Source organism: Callospermophilus lateralis, chromosome 5 (genome assembly GCF_048772815.1).
Source record: "Callospermophilus lateralis isolate mCalLat2 chromosome 5, mCalLat2.hap1, whole genome shotgun sequence".
Lineage (NCBI taxonomy): Eukaryota > Metazoa > Chordata > Mammalia > Rodentia > Sciuridae > Callospermophilus > Callospermophilus lateralis.
Window position 1 is genome coordinate 39,894,967 of NC_135309.1, and position 21,138 is coordinate 39,916,104.

The following is a 21,138-nucleotide window of genomic DNA, read 5'->3' on the forward strand; positions in this document are numbered from 1 at the left end:
GGGGAGGGGGAGCAGAGTCGGTAAGTAGACAGCATCTGGGAGGCACATATGTGGCAGACTCAGTGTCTGAACTGCTGGGGAGGCCTGACCTCTGCTCTCCAAGCCTTTCCTTAGCCACCTCATCATCCCCAGGCCACGTCACACTCAGCCAGGTCCTCATGTCAGCTCAGCAGAGAAACCAGGTAGCACAAGCAGTAATGGAGGGACAGGCAACCCAGGCCAGGAAGGCTTCCCAGACGTGCCACGTTAAGAGACAGGAAAGCTAAGTGGGGTGACCATCCAGCCATATGGGTGTAGGGAGGGCTTCAGTACCTGATATGCAAGAACTCAGAACATCAGTGGTCACTTTGCCCCGCTGTGTCTCTCATCCCAGAGATGGTGGCCCTGCTACTGCTCCTCAGTCCACCTTTAGGTGGAGTGGACAGGGCGGGCCACACCAATGGATCACTGATCCTACTCTTGACCCCAGTAGACCCAACTAGGTGGGTCTGATAGGCTCCAAAAGGTGAGGGGTCCATTTGCTAGCCAATCAAGTGGGGAAGACTCCTCCCTGCCCAGCAGGCCCACATTCTGTCCCTGGTCACAAAGCAGGCCCCTGGGCCTCCCAGGCTTACCTCCAAAGACTACTCTTAGAAATGACTCCCACAGTCGGCTGAGGAAAAGCCAAGTATTTATTTTTGCCAAATGTTCCCTGTTTTTGAAAGCGCCTGAGAGGTGTTTGTCAGGAGGTGTGGGTGACTCATGCAGACACTTGAAGACAGAGCTGGCTATTTTTTGCCCCAGACTCTGAGGAGGTGGGGATGGGGGGCAGGGTGCCCATCACAGGGATGTAGGTGCTCAGGATGACTCAAGGTGACCTACAGCAGGACAGGCCCAAGGCCCAGGCAGTGAGTGCTGATGCAATGAACCCTTGGTGGAACAGACATTCCAAAACTTGTAAATATGGTTGCAGATAAATCCATAGGCCCCAGAGACAGGGTCTCAGGCTCCTAGGGTTCTCATCAACTGCAGGGTCTCTGATCCTCTCACAGATTATGTTATGGTACCAGGGCTGTGGGGAGAGAGTACTTTCGGTCAATGTTGACATACCCTTCCCATCAGACTTCAGGGCCTGACCATGAGACCACTGCTTCAGCCACCCTATCCCCTGCCCCTAGTAATGGCATTCACTTTTTCCAAGATTCCCCCAAATCTCTCTTAGCACTCACCATTGGAAGCTGAGTGTCCCAGGCTTTTGCTGCTCAGAAGTCTCAAAGCCTGAGAATAGTTTCCCCTGCCCTCATACTCCACTGGGTCCTCTTCTCCAGGGTCCCATTCCTGGCTTGGGGAAAGGCCACAGGGTTCCTAGAATGGGGGAGCCATAGCCTGTCTCTCTTACAGTGTTGTACCCATACTCTGGAACTTCTGCCCTGAGCTATCTCCCTGCACTCTCGGATTTAAAGGCACAATTATGGAGGGGCTCTGCAATATCCCTTCTTTCTAGGCTCTCACTGGGCAGGAGCCCCAGAGGGGACCTCACACATACCACAACCTGTGCAGGGGCAGAGGCTTCCAGGCAAGGCAGCAGGCCAAAAACAGGGAGCTCAGCCTGGGGGACAGATCCACAATGGCCCCCATGTTCTAACCTTGGCCCTAAGGACTGGGGGAACAGGAGAAGGATGTGGCCTCAAATGCCAGAGAAGCCACTTTGGCTGCAGCACAGAGAGGGTGTAAGGTAGCGGGAGGCAGGTAGTCAGGTTAGCAAGGCATGTTGAGGTCTGAGAAGTTCTGGGGAGCCCCAGGGTAGGACAAAGGGTGAGGGGAAAAAAAACAACTAGAGAACTGGCTCTGGATAGAGGCTCCAACTGCAATCTTGGGAGCCATGGGAATCTTTGGAATTTATGATGGAGAGGGACCTGGGGTAGTCTGAGTTCGGAAGGTCGTGGCAGGGTGGGGGACTTGGGCATGAGCCGTGGCCCAGCAGACACCAGGAGGCTGTACCTGAGCAGGGCAGGCAGGATGGGAAGAACTGCACCTTTTAGCTGAGGGTGGAGGAGTCAAAGAGAATCTCCACTGAGGACAGTTAGAACTTTCATCCCTGGACACTTGTCACTTCACAGGTCTCAGTGGCAAATGTAATTTGTGCACAGTCTGATATTCATTCTCTGTGATAAATAAGGCGCTTGTTTTTGCCTCACCAAACAGGCCTGCTCCCCTCTCCCACAGCTGCTGCCCAGCTGGCCAATGATGTGGAAGCAGCCAGGACATTGCTGTCACGCTTGGCTGCTAGCCAGGCACCCACTGAGCTTTCTCCTTGCTCCCCAGCTTCCTCCATCTGCTGCTGCCTCCAGTTCCCTCTCTCTCTGCCATTCTTTCACTCATTCATTCTTTAACCCAGCAAGCATTTGCTGAGCACTGTTCTAGGTGTCAGGGTGCAGCAATCAGCAGGAGTAGGCAAGGCAGGCCCCAGAGGAACTCACAGACCCATGGGGAGTACATATAATTCAGACCTGGATAAATGCCACCAGCAAAATGAAACAAGGTCCAAGGTAAAGGGGGACTAGACGGTGTGTGTTGACCAGAAGTCAGGAAGGCCTCCAAGGGAAGGTGAGGGGGCAGCCAGGGGAGGAACTGGGGAAAGGTGTTTCCAGTGGGAGAACAAGAAGCCTGGAGCCCTGAGACAGGAATGAGCACCTCACCCTAAGCAAATGTGTCATATGTAATTCCTAATCCCAAGGGTTGCAAGACATTATCCTACATGCATGCAAGAAGGCAGCAAAGGGAGAATTGAGGGACCAGGTCAGAAAAGTGGGCTTGGAGCTCAATCATGTAGGACCTTCTGGGACAGCAGAAGGGCCAGGGCAGGTCATGAGATGCAGCCAAAGATGGTGCTGAGCAAGTCCCAGACCTGTGCTGGGCACATTTGCTCACAGCCTGTCCATACTTACACAGGGTTATTATTGTCCTTGTTTTGCATGAGGGAAACTGAGGCTCAGAGAGGAACCAGCCCATATTCAAATGCTTCTCATGACCACCTGCCTCCCAATCTCTCTTTCCCAGCTGGCCAACCCTTGCCAGTTCTTACCTTATTGCCCCCAGTGCTTACAAAATCCTTTGTTCACTTTCTTCCTGGAATAGTCACATCCAAAATGCATAAATGACCTGCATCCTGTTATGGCATTTTCAAAAGCTTCTCCTAGGAAGAGACACTGAAACTGACCTTCGAGGAGAACAAGGAAGAAGCCTGTTCTAAGAGGGGAAGCAGGGTAAAACCTGTGTCTTCATCTGTTTTCTGTTTCTGTAATAAAATACTTGAGACCAAGAAATTTATAAGCATAGAGGCTTATCATTGTCCTAGAGGCCAAGAGCATGGTCCCAGCATCTGTAAGGGCCTCCTTGCTGCATCCCAACATGGTGAGGGCATCACATGGTGAGACAGAGCAAGCTTGCTAGCTCAAGTCTCTCTTCCTCTTCTTTTAAAGCCACTAATGCCTTCATGGGCCCCCCCCCCCCCCATAACCTCTGTAATTACCAGGTTCCTGGATACAGAGTATCCATCCTGGAGGCCACAGAAGCCAACTGCATGTGGAAGGTGCTATAATTTGAATCTGGCTTATCCTCTCTGAAACATATGTTGAAATTTAATCCCTATTATGAGATGGTAAGAGGTGGGACCAGATGGGACCTTCAAGAGGTGATTAGGGTTTTGCCCTCATGAATGGATTAACCCATTGATGCAGTAGTGGGTGAATGGATTAATGGGTTATCTTGAGAGTATGTCTGCTATGTAAGTCAGTTTGAGTAGTGGTTTCTGTACACTATCTAATTACCTCCCCAAAGCCCCACCTCCAGATATAGCTTTGGAGAATAAGTCTCAAACGCATGAACTTTGGGGAGACACATTCAAACCATAGCATCCTGACACAAAAGTGATGCATGTCCTGTTTGGGATGCAGCAAGCAGGTAGTTAAGCTGATGTCATCTTGTTCAGCATTTCTCATAAAATCAACATCTTATTAAAATTAATACATTTAAAATGAAATGTTACATTCCTACCTAAATCACCAGAATGACTTCCCATAAATAGAAAACAACCCATAAAAGTTAATGTAATGAACACAAGTGTTCCTCATTTAAAAAAGATAAAAATTATAACATAAATACGAACACCAGCATTCTGGTCTAGGCTGGTGTGAATACGTTTCACTCTCTCCCACTGAATACAGCTAGAAATCTGACTCTGAATACAGCTAGAGATCTGACAGAATGCATGAACAGCGATGTGAGGACTTAAAAATGAAATATTAGGCAGATTGGGAAATAAAAGCAGAATTTGAAGTACCACCAACCTGGAAGTGACTCTATAGTTTTTCCTAACCTAATTGGCCCAGACTGAACTCAGGAAGCCTGGAACATGGAAGGGACATCAAGACTCACAGAGGCTTCCAAGAGAAACCCTCTGGTTGTGGCTCAAGGAAGGAGAAAGGGGTCCTCTTATTATTCAGGGAGAGTGGGGAAAAATCCATTAAAATTTTTGTTTCTGTGTTCCCTCACTCCCTAGCCACAAGCAGTCCCGTGGGAACATTGCACCGACCCTGTAAGAGCCTCAAACTCAGAGTGAAGCAAAACCTTCCCTTCTGAGTAGAGAACCTACTGTCCCAAAGAGGGTAGGGTGAACCCACTGTTTCTATTTCCCCCTGTCCTCCTAGCCTCAGGGAAGTGCACAGCAGAACAGGGTAAGTAAAGCCCTAGTTTTCTTGCCAAAAGACCAAAAGGAGAAGCCTCGGGAAACTGGAAAATACCATAGAGACTGCAGAGAGGGAGGAACTTGGAAACCCAACCCCATGGAGTTGTTTATTAACTCCTAGCTTATCCTTAAGCTGCATGAACATGAATCTGACCCTAAACAGCACACCATAGGCTTTGATACCTGAAGTACGAAATAAACCACTGTCCTGGTCTCACACTGGTCATTAGGTAGCACACATATTTCAATACCAATTTTCAATGGCATTGAAAATAACTTTAAAACCATAAATAACCTCACAGAAGCCTGGTCAGAACTTTGAGCCTGATATTAACTAGACCAATTGCCTGCTAAATATTCTCCACAAGATTTAAATAAATACCCAAATTCCATAATTTAGTATTCAAAATGTATAGAACATTATTCAAAACTGATATGTAAAAATATCAGGAAAATCTTTGCTTATACAGGAAAATATAATGAACAGATACCAAACCAAGATGAAGCAAGTGAATTATTTGGGCTGGGGTTGTGGCTCAGTGGTACAGCTCTTGTCTAGCATGTGTGAGGCACTGGGTTCAATCCTCAGCACCACGTAAATAAATAAAATAAAGGTGTTGTGTCCATCTATAACTAAAAAACATTTTTAAAAACGTTGGAATTATTTGATAGAGGTTTTAAAATAGCTATTATAAAAATCCTCCATCAAGTAAGGGGAAATGCTCTTGAAACAAATGGAAAGTTAGACAGTCTCAGCAAAGAAATAAGATATAAGGAAGAAACAAATGAACATTTTAGACCTGAAAGACACACTAACCAAAAATTTGAAACTCACCCAGCACAGGGGCCCATGCCTGTAATCCCAGCGACTAGGAGACTGAGGCAGGCGGATTACAGGTTCAAAGACAGCCTTAGCAACTTAGTGAGGCCCTAAGCAACTCAGAGAAACCCTGTCTCAAAATAAAATATTAAAAGGTTTCAGGATGTGGCTCAATGGTTAAGCACCCCTGGATTCAATCCTTGGAACCAAAACAAAATTAAAACTCACCGGTTAGGCCCCAGAGCACAGTGAAAATGACTGGGAAAAGGACCAGGGATATCGATAATAGTTCAATAGAAACGATCCACTCTGAACAACAGAGAGTCCATGAAAGAAAAGTTAATGGAGTTTCAGGCACCTGTGGGACGATAGCAAAAGATGGAATGTTTGTGTCACCAAAGTCCAAGAAGGGCAAGAGAAAGAGTGCCATAAAGAAAAAGGATTTGAAGAAATAATAGCCGAAAACTTCCCAAAGACATGAACCCACATATTCAAGAACCCCAAAACAAGATGAATCCCAACCAGAATACAACACAAATTCATGACCAGGTACACCATAATCAAGCTGAAAACCAAAGGGGGGAAAAATGTAAAGCAGGCTGTAAAAATTGATGTTTTACTTAAAAGGGAAGCATGATTCAAATGACTGTGGACTTCTCTTTATAAACCTTAGCAACCAGAAGTGGAACAACATTTTTAACTTCCAACTAGCAACCTATAATTCTATAAAAATTATCTACTAAAATATCCTTCAGGATGCATGCTCAGATGAAGCAAAACTAAGAGAATTTGTTGCCAACAGACCTGCTCTGAAAGCATTCTGAAGAAGTTCTGACAGAAAGGAAATGAAACTCGAAGTCCACTTGGAATGAAGGAAGAGCAACAGAAATGGATAAATACCTGTGTAAATGGGAGAGTAGTTATCCCTGAATTCTTAAGATATGTTTAACAGTTGGAAACAAGATGACATTGTCAGGTGATGTTTTCAATACATGTGGTTGTAACATAAAAGAGACTTACATATAAATAAGGGATGGTAAAACTCCTACAGAGTGTGAAGTTTTCTATATTTCACTTGAAGTTGTGAAATATTTATTCTAGAATGTTTTTGTTTGTTTGTTTGGTACTGGAGATTTAATATAGGAACACTTTACCACTGAGCTATATTTCCAAACCCTCCCCTCCCCCACTTTTTTTTTTTAATTTTTAGACAGGGTCTCACTGAATTGCTTAGGGCTTCACTAAGTTGCCAGGGCTGGCATTGAGCCTGCAATCCTCAGCCTCCCAAGTTGTTGGAATTACAGGTGTGTGCCATAACAGCTGGAAAAATATTTATTCTAAATAAACTGCAAAGCATTAAAGTATGTACATTGTAATGCCTAGTGCTACCATGAAAAAAAAATACCAAAGAGATGTAATTTTAAAACTGAATATAAAATGGAATAAAAAATCATTTAATTCAAAAGAAGGCAGAAGGAAGGAAACAGAATGAAAATAAGGGGAGAGAAAAAATAAAGAGGCAGCAAAAAGAAATAAAAAAGGAATCATTACTCTGATTTGAAAACAGCTATAAAGAATAAGTCAACTAATAAAGAAAACTAGTAGCCCGCATCAAATACATCAACAGATACATTAATTGTAAATAGTATAAATATACTTATTAAAAGACAAAAGTGTCAGGAGAGGTTTATTGCTTGATTGATATTTTTATTTTTTATTAGAGATTTATAGTTGTACATAATAGTTGGATTCATCCCAATAAATAGGATAGTTTTTTTAGAATGATTCAATTTTTTGTTGCCTAAAAAAAACATTTCAAATAAATTGCATAGGTAATTTAAAAGAAACAGAATGGAAGAAGATACTAAAACATTTAAAATCATCATTATTGTGATCATCATCCTCATCCTAGGACGACTATCTTAACAATAGGCAAAGTAGACTTCAAGGCAAAGAATATTTCCAAAGATAAATATGAATAATTAATAGCAATCAAAGAGACATTTATGAAGAGGACATAATAATCCTAAATATGCACATACCTAACAACAGAGCTTCAAAATAAATGAAGCAAAACAGACAGAATTAAATCAAAGTAGACAAATTCACAAATATAAAGACTTTAACACACCTCTCTCATTTTTAGAATTAATAGAAACCAGCTCTAACGAATAAATCTACTAATAAATAAAACTAATAACCCTCATACAAATACATCAACAGATATATTAATTGTAAATAGTATAAATATACTTATTAAAAGACAAAAAAGCATCAGGATAGGTTTATTGATTGATTGATGTTTTTAGATAGAGAAGAACTGACCAGCAACAGCAACCAACTGGATCCAATTGACATTTACAGAACAGTTACCCCAAAAGAACAGCAGAGCACACATTCTTTTTAAGTGCATGTGAAATATTCACCAAAATAAAATCATATTTGGGAACATAAAATTCACTTTAACAATTATAAAAGCATCAAACGCATACAAATATTTTCTGACAATAATGCACTTTAATTAAAAATCAAATATAGAGCAATAACAGAAAAATCTGCACACATTTACTTATAAGAATTCCTAAGTTTATAGGTAAGAAATAGAGAAATTTGAAAATATTTTTAAATGAAAATGAAAATGCAGCATCTCAAAATTTGTAGGAAATACCTAAAACCGTACCTAAAAAGATTAAATTCTTACATTAGAAAGGAAGAAATTTCCCTAATCAGCAATTGAAATTGTTACTTTAAGAAACTAGAAAAAAAAAAACACAAGACAGACCCAAAGCAAGTCAAATAAAGGAAACAATAAAGATCAGTATAGAAATTAATGACCCTTGGGCTGGGGTTGTGGCTCAACGGTAGAGTGCTTGCCTTGCACATGTGAAATCCTGGGTTCAATCCTCAGCACTACACAAATAAATAAATGAAATAAAGATAATGTGTCCAACTACAATAAATAAAAAAGAAAGAAAAAAAAATTAATGACCCTGAAACCAGGTCCTCTGCCTTCAGAATTGCTGACCCATCTGGTCAGTATTTGCCTCCCAAAAGATACACTGGGCAAGGTAGAGGGAGAACCCTCTCCCACCTACTGCCAATCCCTATTTTTCAGGGCCTCCCTGCAACTTTCTCTCCCCCAAGCCTAGGAAGCGTTTTTCTAGTCTGGGGGCTATAAAGGAATTTTGTCTTTTTTCTTTTTAGTTGTACATATTAAAGGTATATAACATGATGTGTTGATAGACATAAATATAAGTGTATTGATTATTACAGCCAAACAAATTTATATATCCATCCTCTCACATAGTTCATTGTTGTTGTTTTAATGGTTAAGAGCACCTAAAACCTCCTGTCTTAGTCAATTTCCAGTATACAAAACAATCCTGTTAACTTTACTGGAGGATCTTTGCCTTTATCCATAACGGTTTTCCCATACTTATAAAACTTGAAATCCCAAAAGAAGAGTTCTGTTTTTCTCTGTTCTTTGCAGCTACTTGCTCCCCAGTGCTCTTGGACAGGCTGGCTGTGTAAGAGGGGGAAAGGGAATGTTGGTGGGGAAGTTGTCTCTATTTTCTTTATGCTATTAGTATTTTATTTTATTAGTTTTCACTATTTTAAGTGATGTTCCTCCTCCTCTTCTCCCTTTAATATCCACAATTTTCCAGGGACACATCAAATGCTGGCATGTACCCCTTTCTCAATTTCCTGTCATCCCTCCTGTTGACACATTTCCTGAGTATTGCCACAGTATGCTATGTTGTAAATACAGATGCTATAACCTGAATATCAGCATAGCAAAGAAAATGCCTTGATGCCCTTGTAGGAAACATTTATGAATCTACACTAGGGATTTGCCTGGCCTGTATAGGCAGGCTCTTAAGCTGTGTAAAGATTGTTGCTGGTGTGGGACTCTTATCACTATAGATGTTCTTCTACTCACTTTTCCCCTCACTTCTCTATATAGAGGTTCATTTTGTATTTCTTAGCTTCCAAAACATTTTCAAATCTTTCTATCACTGCATCATTGGAGACAGGCATATCATATATGACTAACTGAAACAAAGAGCAGTTTTTTCTTCCAAGTGGCAAAACCTGTGTGGGATGATGGGGATGCTGGAATTGGTATTGGGGTAGAAGTCTAGATAAAAGCAGAGCAGAAGTCACCTTACTTCAGGGAGTTGGGTATAGTGATCCCAGGTGGTGAAGCAATGGTCAAAGTATGTCACCAACAAAGGAGATTTGTCACCAGTGGGGAGTCTCCCCTTGCCCACAGCCTGAGAAAAACCCTTTGACTAAGAGAGCAACCTACCCTGGTGCCCAGGAGCAGAGGCTGATTAATCTGCAGGCCCCAGAGAACAACTGCACATGGAATGTGCTATGATTTGTATATAACTGGTTTGTCCCATCTGAAACTCATGTTGAAATATAATCCCCATTATGAGATATTAAGAGGTGAGACCTTTAAAAAGGGAGTAAGTCTCTGACCTCATGAATGGATTAGTCCATTTGTGCAATAATGAATGAATGGATTCATGGGCTAGTGGGTTATCTTGAGAGTGGGTTTTCTGTGAAAGTCAGTTGGGCTAGGACCCTCACATGCTCCCTTTCACCATGTGATGCCCTGCACCATCTTGGGACTCTGCCAGCAATAAGGGCATCGTTACCAGATACAACCCCTTGGTCTTGTTCCAGAATCATGAGCCAAAATCAACCTCTTTTCTTTTTAACTTTCCCAGTCTGTGATGTTGTATTATTAGCAACAGAAAACAATGACAGAAGGCAGTGCTTGCTCTATTGGACCATGGAGGATTTGCTGACCTCTATCTGTTGTTCTGCCCTAGTTGGAGCCAAATGGCTTTTTTCAGTAGGACCCTGGATGGGAGTGAGAAGTACTGACCTGAATCACCAAAAACAGAGATTTACAGGAAACACTCCAAGTTAGTAAGGAAATGGTATCCAGAGACACTTACACTGACATATCCCTGTCCACCCTCCATGGGTTACACATCTGTGTTCATAGGGATTTTTAAAGCTCATTTTATTAGCCTGGGTAAGTCACAAAAGTCCAAGTTGTTATAATAATAATTTATTATTATTTAAATTACAAATGTGCTTATAAACTATTTTGTGTTTGATTTATTTTTTTAATTAATGAGGGGGAAATATTGGAAGGACATTTCTCCATGTTAGTCTCCAAACAAGGCCCGGGATTTACTTTCATCATATACCCTGCATCATCTGTTCAGGGGGAGGAGGGGATGCTGCGCTCTTTGGTCAGGTTTACTTACACCCATTCTGCCTCTCTATCTCCTCTACCCGGGGTCCCAGCCAATGAGGAGAAATGGTTCCTGGAAGTGAGGAAGCATCGGGAATTTGAAATAACATCCCTTCAATATGGTTTGAGGAAGTAATTAGGTGGTATATCTCAACTTCTGTAAAAGAGATGGTATCTTTTGACCCAGTTCCTCTCCTTCTAGAAGTGTCTTGGGAAATAATTGAGAATGTGGTCCAGGGAAGAAGAGGACATTTTCACTCTGTGGAAAGCTCTATTTTCAGTTGCCAATCTTCTGTGGGTCTTTGGTGCTGCTCACTTGTACCGGACAAGTCCCTTCAAGTCAGGCCCTGAGCTTTCAGAAACTGCTTCTGGAGGTGTGGAAACAGCAGGATCTGTCAGCTGGTAACCGAGGGCCATTTGGAGCCCAAAATAACTCAGCCCTGTGCTCCACTCCCCACCAAGTCTGTCAGGTGGCCTCCTAGAGGCAAAGTCAGGTGCATTCCCAGTCTTGGCAAGCATGGTCGCGAGCTCAGGAGTACATCCCAATACCTCCGTAGCATCCCTTCAGACACCAAGGAACAGGGAGGAGCCTTTCAGAGGACCCAAACTGCAATAAGATGTGCCTCAGCTTTAGGCTTTGCCAGAAGGGAAAGAGGAGGACCCCAAAGTTTGTTGGGCTCTGCACTGCTCAGAGCAGCTGTGTGTGAACTGGCATGATCCAGGTCCAAGTGTGGGGAGTGGGGCTGGTCAAAGGTTCTGATGCAAAGTGTGAGGAGGGCTGAGCTGTGGGCTGGAGCTTCTCCTTCATGAGAATCCAAGAGGGCATGCTTAGGGAGCTCCGCAACCCCTAGAGACTGGGCCACTTTGGGGTTTCCTAGTATTCAGGTGGCCCTCCCCAGCTCCCAGCCCCTTATCCTAGCTCCCCTGTTGAATCTCCAGGCCATATCTGTTCTCTACTTAACCTTGACCAATTCTTCTTCACAGAACCATGCCCGGGAATTGGACCTAGAGTTGGGATCCCAGGCATCCAGGGACGTCCACTAGTCACCTACCAGTGACCTTGTCCACCCACATTACCTCTCAGGGGCCAGGTATGTTCCTCTGTGAAGTGAGCAATCATTCCCATATAGTTGTTCTAAGTACTGAGTGATAAGAGAACAGAAGACACATACGCATGATACAGAGTTTTTCTTCTTTGAATTGAAACCCCTGGAGGTCAGAACCTGCCTGGGGGAAGAGAGGCAGGTGCTTTACCCAGGACCCTTGGAAATAGGCCTTAGTTCAGTTCCCTACCTCCTAATACAAAGGGGATGGTCCTTGTTCCTGAAGGAGCAGCAGAAGCTGTCCCAAGCAAAGATGCCAATGTGACTCCCTCAATGATGCCCTGAGCCATCAGATACATGCTCAAGGGACACTACTGCCTTGGCCACTGTGATAAAGTAAGGAATGCAGGCCTCTTCTGGGAGCGTCTGGGGCCCTGCAGAGAAAAAGTATAACTGAATGGAGACTGAAACAGGAGCTCTGAGGAGGCCAAGCTGCTCGGATCTTTCTCACGACAGGGGAAGGAAGAGGCCATAGGTTCCTGGTGCTTCCGGACATTTGTAGAGCTATAAGGCCAGCATCGCACTCTACCACTGAGCTAAGCTCCCAGCACTATTACAAAAATTTTACAAAGATATAATGGGGAAAAGGAAAGCGAATTGTTGGGCAAGAATGTCTAAAATTCTACACGTACTATGGCAAGAGCAGAATAGCTCTGATTTGGAGATGTGGGCTGTCCTGTTTCTTTTTTTGGTCGCTATACCAGAATACCTGAGAATTGATAATTTATAACAAAAAAAAATAGAGTTTTATTTTGGCTCATGGTTCTGGAAGCTGGGTAGTCCAAAATCGTGATTCTTACGAGGACCTCATGCTGTTTCAATTCCTGGTAGCAAGCCAAGGGGCAAATGAGTTTGTGTGGAAGAGAAATCACATTCTATAAGGATTCACTCTCCAGGTAACCAATCCAATCCCATGAGAAAGGCATTAATACCTTTTAACTCTCTAATCAGCCTAAATGCCCCATCTATCAGCATAGCCACTATGGCAATCAAGTTGCAGAGAGGATCAACAATATTCATTCCAGAGCATGAGACTACTATTACCTTCAAGGCCAGCTCAGCAGGGATAATTCCCAGGAGCTATTGATACCTGGTTGCAGAAAGTCCAGCTAGCAGGCTGGATGAGCAGGATAGTGGGTTATCTGGGCCACAGCCAGCATGGAAATTCTGGTGGACCAGGGGAGCAGAGGCAGCAAGTCTTTTGGGCACAAAGCCTCAGATAGCAGGTGGAACAGTTACCACCTGTGTTGTAGTTCTGGCCCCTGGCAGGCAGTGAGTTCCCAAGGGGAGAGCTGACCTTGGGGGCCCAGTCTTCTCTATGGCAGGTGATGTGATGTTTGCTTTGTTACTCGATCTCATTGGCATTTCTCCCTGTTTGGAGCAGGTGAGGACACTTGTCAGAACTCAGGGGAATGTCTTCCTGGCATGACTGTAGTCCTCACAGGGCCCTCCTCCTGCAGTATCCTTTGCCCCTGTCCCTTCCACGTGCTTAGCCCAGTGCCTTCTCAGGAAAGTTTGCCTGGAGAATATGCCCTCTCTAGTCCCCAGGAAGTAATGAGAGCAACATTGCCTTGACCAGCCACCTGCAGGATGGGGATTATAAATTGAACACCTGGGAGCTAGAGATGTCATTTCTAAATGTACTTTTGAAATGCCTCACAGCATGGCCTCCAAGGTGGCTTTTTTAAAAAGCAGAATTATAGTGAGCCCTCTGTATCTGCAAATTCTGCATCCATGGATCCCACCAACTACAGACAGAAAATATTTAGAAAAATATTGTGTCTGTTCAAAATACAAACAAACGTTTTTCTTATTTTTCCCTAAATAATGCAGTAAAATGACTGTTACATGACACTTACATTGCATTATATATTATTAGAGGTGGTTATAATATATATCATATATATTAGAGATGGTTTAAAGTATACAAGAGGATGTGTGCAAGTTATAAGCAAATACTACATCTCTTCTTTTTTCCAATATTGAAAATGGAACCATGGATGTTCTACCACTGAACTATATCCCCAGCCCTTTTTATTTTTTGTTTTGAGATGAGGTCTTGCTAGGTTTCCAGGCTGGCCTCAACCTCACCAACCTCCAACCTCAGCCTCCTGAGTAACTTGGGTTATAGGTGTGCATCACTGCCCAACCAATACTACATTTTTTTTTAATAAAAGGGACTTGAGCATCTATGCATTCTAGTATCCACAGGGATCTTGGAACCACTTCCCATGGATATCAAGGGAAAACTATACCGACCACTCTGAAAGTCAGAATAGAAACGTGAGAATTGGGTCCCTTAAACCTGGAAGGTGTGGGCACATGATCAGCCCCTTGGGAGTCCAGCAAAACCTGTGTTTTTTCATCACCACATCCCAGGCCACTCTCTAAAAGCCTCACACTGAGGAGAAGTGACAGAGCCTTTAGCACTTTCTTGCCCTGTGTTTTTGTATGGTTGGATGAAGATGAAAGGTCCATTCCTAGTACCTTCATCTCTGTCAAAAGCAGGGAATTGAAAGACCCAGCTCTCCTCTAGGCCGTGACTGCTTAACAGTCGCCAGCCCCATCATACTCTTGTCCCTGTAGACATCTTCCAGTCTCCCAGACAGGAGTCAGGCTTAGGTCATCCTGTCCCAGAAACTTTGCCAGTGCCAGAGTCCAAGAGCAGAGTGGGCTCTGTGCCTGTCAGCACGGCCTAGAGAAGGAAGCATCCTAGTTGGGCATTGGTGGAGGTCAGGATGCCCCCCATTTCAGGGCAAATTGTGGGGGTCCTCTCCCTTCTGTCCACCTGCCTCTCTGTGACCAAATCCCAGGCAACCCATGCGAGGTGTCCCCTTAACTGTTGCAGGAACCCGAGACCTCTGGCCGTGGACCTGATGCAGGATGAGGAGACCTACATGTACCTAGGCAACGGGAATAGATGTAGGCAGAGAAACTGAGGCAGAAGTGCATGCCTAGACCAAAGGCAGGAAGGGGAAACCTGACACCGAAGCCATTCCAGCCCCCTCCCACAGCTGGCCTGCCACAGGTTTGGCTCTTATGTCAGGTCTCCACCAGCTGGATCTTCCAGGAAGACATCTTATTGGCCCAGACTTGGCTGGTGCCCACCTCTTGGCCAGGGGAGGATGGTGCCTCCACTGACTATCTCAGCAAGACAGTTGCTTTTTCATCAGAGAATGATATTATTTCCCAAAGCAAAAATCTAAAGGTCTAGCCAGAGAGAAAAAAAAAAAAAAAAACTGGATGCTAAGAAGGCAAATCAAACAGACAGAAGCTCTAGGAGGGGCGAATTTGGGTCCAAGCTCAGGTCTAGGACGGAAAGAGAACTAGACCCTCGGAGGGGCTGCAGGAAGCTCAAGAATGACATGTGGAACTTGGTTCTGCAGTACTTATACTAAGGTTGAAACAGAGATCAGCATGGCCCCTGCACAAGGATGACAGGCAGATTAATGAAGCATTCCATATAAAAAAAATTATGTGTGGGATAACCTTGGCACAGGGCCCTGGGGAACCAAACACAATGCTTGGGGAGCTGGCCTGTCCCAGGAGGGCTGTTGTAACCAAAAGGCCAGCTGATATGTACTCCTCTGTTCCTGTGCAGGGCACACTCAGGAGTTTGACTGTGTCCTCTTAGCTCTGTGGCTTGGGGCCAGAAGCATCGATGTCTATGTGAGTGATTGGCAAGAACAAGGAGTGGAACTCAGAAACACCTGTCTATTCTCAAATTGCATCTCTGCCAGGTAAACTTGGCATGTGAGCTGGCCACCTGCCTTTCACTCTCTAAGCCTCAGTTTCCTTACATGTGACGGGGGCTATAGGATGATTTGGAGGTCAGGCAGAGAGGAATGGCCCTGTGAACTCTCCTGGGCCAGGTCCTCGAGCATTAGCCCAGCTCCTCCCTCCCACTGGCCCCACTGCTTGAATGCCTGGCATGTTCGCCAGCTCTTCATCTCCATCTGCACTAATTTGTCTTCAACAACTCTTACCTGTATCACCGGAGTCACTTAAACATGACACGTCTTTACTAAGCACGCTATGTTCTGGGCACAGGGTCAGGCCTTTGGGGTGTAGCAGTGAGCAGGCCAGTCTCCTTTCAGAGAGCATAGCAAGATTAAAGCCAGTGTGGGGTCTTGGGGGATGGGGAGTTGGGATCCTGGGGAGTCACGAGGGGGCAGCCTGGACAAGACCATCGATGTGTGTTTGAGCTTGTCAAGGAATTCACCCTGGTCACAGGGGGCCCTCTCCAGGGGTGGTCAAAAAGTAGACTTTGCAGCTCAAATCTTGGCTCAGCCACTTCAGTTTTGTGCCAGAGCAAGGCATTACCTCTCGGTAAATGTCCCCTTGGTATCCTTGTCACAGGGTGAGCATGTACCCCCAACCCTACTCACCATTCACACAGCCCCAAAATATGTCCAGGTCTTCCTGGGGTCTTTCATCCCTGAGGCTGCATCTGAGCACCGAGCTTTACATTCAGCTTGAATGAATGACACCAAAATAATAACAGGGCAAGCAGAGGGCATGTCAATGATGCATTTGTCAGTGCCCCATTACAGTCTTTGCCCACATGAACATTATCATTTGTATCCTGTGCAATTTTCTCTCCTGCTGTTTTAATCTCATTATGCCATAACCATTTTCTTTGTTATTACTGGACGTTCATAACCATAATTTCCACAGCGAAAGAAAATCCACCGATGGGTGTGTGATTGTCTCCTTGTCTGTTCTTGTTCATCATCTTACAGCATTCTAGACCGAGTTCGCTGTTTATAATTAATACAAAGCAAATATTTTTTTCCAGAGCTTTTTTCCTCTAGGCTAATCTCATGGAATAAATTGCCAAGAATTTGATGAGAGTGAAAAGACCTAAGAACATAAGGATCTTGGCACATCAATCTTGATACAATTTAAAGGGAGTGTGACACTGTACACCTCACCTCCAGTCATGTTTCAGGGGCTACTCTAACATGCCTGCCAGCATTGGTTATTTTATTGTCTTTTTTATTTCATGGATACTGCTATAGTTTGGATCTTAAGTTTTCCCCAAAGGTCCACATGTTAAAGATTTTGTCCCCAGCATCGTGCTATTGGGAAGGAATAAAAATTTTTTTAATTATTATTATTATTTTTTTTTCTTGGCAGGTGTGGTGGCTCACACTTGTAATCCCAGCATCTCAGGAGAATCATGAGTTCAAAACCAGCCTCTGCAAATTGGCAAGGCCCTAAACAACTTAGCAAGACTCTGTCTCAAAACAAAAAGGGCTGGGATGTGAATCAGTGGTTAAGCACTCTTGGGTTCAATCCGATGTACCCCCCCCCAAAAAAAAAAGACTAAATACTAATCCATTTGTATGGATAGACTACATTTTATTTATCCATCAGTGGACACTTCAACTGCTTTATCATTGACTTCGGATTTTTTTAAGTGCTGTTGATCAAACCCAGAGTTTTGAGCATGCTAAGCAAGTACTCTACTACTGAGCCATATCCCCAGACTTCATCACTGGCTTTTAAAATTACTCTCAGATGCCTGGTATAGTGGTGCACATCTGTAATTTCAGCCACTTGGGAGGATGAAGCAGGAGGATCACAAGTTCAAGGTTGGCCTGGGAAACTTAGCAAGACCCTGTCTGAAAATTTAAAAAAAATAAACATAAAAAGGGATGGGGTAGAGCATCCTAGACTCAGTCCCTAATATCACAAAAATTAAAAAATTACTCCTGGATATTCAAACAATGGAATATTATGAGGCAGAAAAAAAGTCTCCTGTCCTGCTATGGAAAGATCTCCCAAATGCATTGTTAATGGAAAGAGACCAGCACAAGACAGTGTGGATTCTCTGCTAGTTTTTTGTATAATAAAGAGGGGGACTATATATATTTATATTTCCTTGTCCTTGTCCAAAACTAATGAAAGCAAGTACAAGAGGGGTTTGGGCTGAGACTTCCACCTCCACAGGCCTCTTTGGCTGTGTTTTTGCACACCGGAACATGATGCACCCCATCATTCTGCATTCTCCCTGATCTCCAGTGGTGGCAGCTCTTATCTCATTTTCTCTTGAATAGTCTCCTGAGATCATCCAACCACAACCAGAGAGTTGCCACTCCTGAAAGAGCATGTTCCCCAGTGGGACAGTCTCTATGCATAACTTTGCCTGTATATTGTCAGCTTTCCTTCACCAGCCCCATGAGGCTGTACTCTGACCCCCAGTGCCTAGAACGGTGCCAGGAGTCCCTCAACTCCCTTGTTTCCTCTGACAAGCAGAAGAAACCCAGGCCTGGGATCAGCTGGAGACACAATGGGTATTTGGAGGTCAGAGGGCTCCCAGCAGCTCATCCCCTCTTTAGGCATCCCTGTGGGTCATGATGGTTTTGCAACTCTCAACCCCAGTCCCCAGGCTGATCTAGCTGCTCCAAAGCACAGCTGAGCCTTAGAACCATCCTTACCAACTCAACCCCATCCATTGTGCCCAGTGCCCTGCATAGAGTGCCCAGTTACAGGCCAGCCCCCAAGGTACTCTGAGAACTTCCAGGGTCACTTCTTGAAGGACTCTTACTCAGAAGGGCCCCTCTCTGGCTCCTTCCACCATCTGCCCTGCCCTGCCCTGCAGAGAAGTTCCCATTTCACTTCTAGCCCCAGTACTGGCTGATCTATCTTTGAGAAAATTGGACTGGGATCTGGGGAAGGCTCGATGCTGCACTGGAAAGAAGTGTCAGGCAACTGGTGGGATGGAACAGAACTTGACAGCTGATGAGTTATCTGTCCTGTGGAATTACTCAGGCACTGAGCTCTGAACATGAGGCAGAGCCAGAGCACCCTGCAGAGCTGGCCACCACTCCCCGCTGAGCATCTGCAGCTCCCTATGTGCCCACATATGCATCAGCCACCCCACGGGGTAAGACAGGAGGTGATTTTGTGAAATGTTAGTTTCATCAGCTGAAAACTGAATGCTTACAGCTTAGCTGGGGAATGTGAAAATAAAGCTGTGATTGTCACCAGGGTCAGGACTGTGCAGAATGCCATCACACAGATGCCAAGCCCTCCCCATGCTGTAGCCCAGTCCCAGTTCCTCTCATAACCACAGGCCCATGGGACAGTCCTCTGAGGGGTTCCCTTTGGTCCCCTATATCATCTCTGACTTCCCATGTCCTTCTGTCTCTACCTTTTGGGCAGAGTCACTCAGGGGACTAAAAGAGACAGAAATTAATTAGGGTCTGCTTTGGGGGCAGAAGAGACTGGGCAAGCAGGGGACTCTGAGAGTCCTGTGGTGAGCTCACAGGACTCTGTGATTGAGAATGTAGGGGTGACCCCAACATCTAGGGTGGGGACTGGTTGAACAGTCACAGGCTTGCTCAAGACATGTCACCAACATGAGGGCCTCTTCCCTTCCAAGGAAGACCAGCCTTCAGGAATGTGTGGAAGAGACTCAGAGAGAAAACACAGGCTTCCTGAACATGGAGTATAGGGAAGCCAGGTCACAGAGGATTCGCTCTGGTCTTTGTCTAAAGGAGGTTTGGATGAAGATGACAGCATAACAGCCACAGCTGACCTATCTGCAGGTCAGGTCCAGACAAGCAGTGCCTCAGACACCCGACAAGGCTAACAAGGAGAGTCCACTGATGCCAAGCAGAGGTCAGGAATCACCCTGGGACAGGGGGACACTGAGGGAAGCAGAGAAGACCCAACTAAGAAGGGGGCATATTTCAGCCACGTCTAGAGGGACGGAAGAGTGAAGATGATAGGAAAACCACCCTTCAGGGGGAACAATGTGTACGGTGGCTCAGAGTTGGAGAAAGCGTTGTAGTAGAGTACGTGGCTGGTGCCAGCAGCAGGCAATGGAGGGTGGTAGGAGGCGATGCTGGACAGGTCAGCTGGTCCAAATCACAAAAATGCTGGGATGCTGGGTACAGAGGGCAGTGGTTTTGAATATACCTGGGTACAGAGGGCAGTGGTTTTGAATATGTCCTTCTGTCTCTACCTTTTGGGCAGAGTCACTCAGGGGACTAAAAGAGACAGAAATTAATTAGAGTCTGCAACTTAAATAGGTATACATATGGAAAAGTCCACAGAGCAACTTCAGGCATAATAGAATCTCCAGTGCTGTTTCCCACTTTCCTAGTCCTTAATAGTGACACCAGCTCAGGGGCCCCGGAGGAAAGAGAGCTTCCAGGTGCCAAAGAAGTTCTGGGGTTGTGCCTGAGCCCCCAAATTTTGATCAGGCATCTTTGCAGCCAGCGGCAGGAGAAAATATGCTGATTATACAAGACTTGTCAAAATCAACCTTCAGGGAGAGAAACTGGAAGTCATAGAAAAGAAGTGTTTGGCTCCAGGGGGAGAGTTGAAGGGTTTAACAAGGAGAACAGATGCTGTACCATGAGGTAGGAGGGCCCTGGCAGCCTGCCCAGGAAGCGATCACTGGATTTAAGAGATCACACAGAGGTGAAGATGGAAGGCAGAGTCCTTCCAGCCTGGAACCAGCGGACCAGTAGGCTCCCCGCTCAGCTGCACCCCAATTGCTCCTTGCCATTGCAGGCAGGCATGCCCCGGACCCTGAGCACTTCCGACATGGTCACCCCAGGCAGACTCAGCCCACCCCCTACCGAGCCCACCGATGTCGAGCAGGCTGGGCAGCCCTTCCTGGATGGAGCACCATCCTCAGCCTCTTTGGACACCCTGATTCAGCACCTGGTACCCACAGCTGACTACTACCCAGAGGTGGGTGAGCCACCCAGTGGGGAGGAAGGGGAGAGGGGAAGGAAGAAGGGAGGCTGTCTCCTTCACTCAGGAATGGAGCAGGCAGCAGGGCTAGGAGTGACCTTGGGCTTGGCGAGGTGGAACAGGCTGGAGATATGTCCTCCCTCCGTGCCCTCTTGTGCTTGTGCCATCTTTCTTGCAGAAAGCTTATATCTTCACCTTCCTACTGAGCTCTCGCCTCTTCATCGAGCCTCGGGAGCTCCTGGCCAGGGTCTGCCACCTATGTATTGAGCAGCAGCAGCTGGACAAACCGGTACTGGACAAGGTGAGGGGCTGGAAGATCAGGGAGCCTCTGAAATCAACCTCTCGGGGAGGCCGGGATTGTCCCTGTTCTCCTGACAAGAAGCCCACTGGGATTTCTCACTTGTCTGAAGTCCAGGCCCCAAAAGGACAGAGCCAAGGCCTTTTCTGCTGTGCAGTTTTCCAGGGCTCTGTGGAAACCTTTGAGCTCACATTGAACACT

General features: G+C 45.3%; 1 protein-coding gene and 1 pseudogene across 3 annotated transcripts in view; both read left to right on the forward strand.

Annotated features, from left to right (window-relative positions):
• Positions 1-21,138, forward strand: part of Rasgef1c (RasGEF domain family member 1C) — an 89,281-nt gene that overhangs the window by 36,151 nt on the left and 31,992 nt on the right. Inside the window, exons 2-5 of one of the 3 annotated variants that reach the window (XM_076855817.2) lie at positions 11,806-11,912; positions 15,526-15,664; positions 20,454-20,636; positions 20,818-20,940. In XM_076855817.2, the coding sequence (XP_076711932.1) occupies positions 20,460-20,636; positions 20,818-20,940 (300 nt within the window). In that variant the 5' untranslated portion in view covers positions 11,806-11,912; positions 15,526-15,664; positions 20,454-20,459. The remainder of the gene's footprint in view (positions 1-11,805; positions 11,913-15,525; positions 15,665-20,453; positions 20,637-20,817; positions 20,941-21,138) is intronic. The other 2 variants (XM_076855819.2, XM_076855818.2) reach the window with 2 other exon arrangements.
• On the forward strand, positions 15,295-15,393 carry LOC143400541 (U6 spliceosomal RNA; annotated as a pseudogene).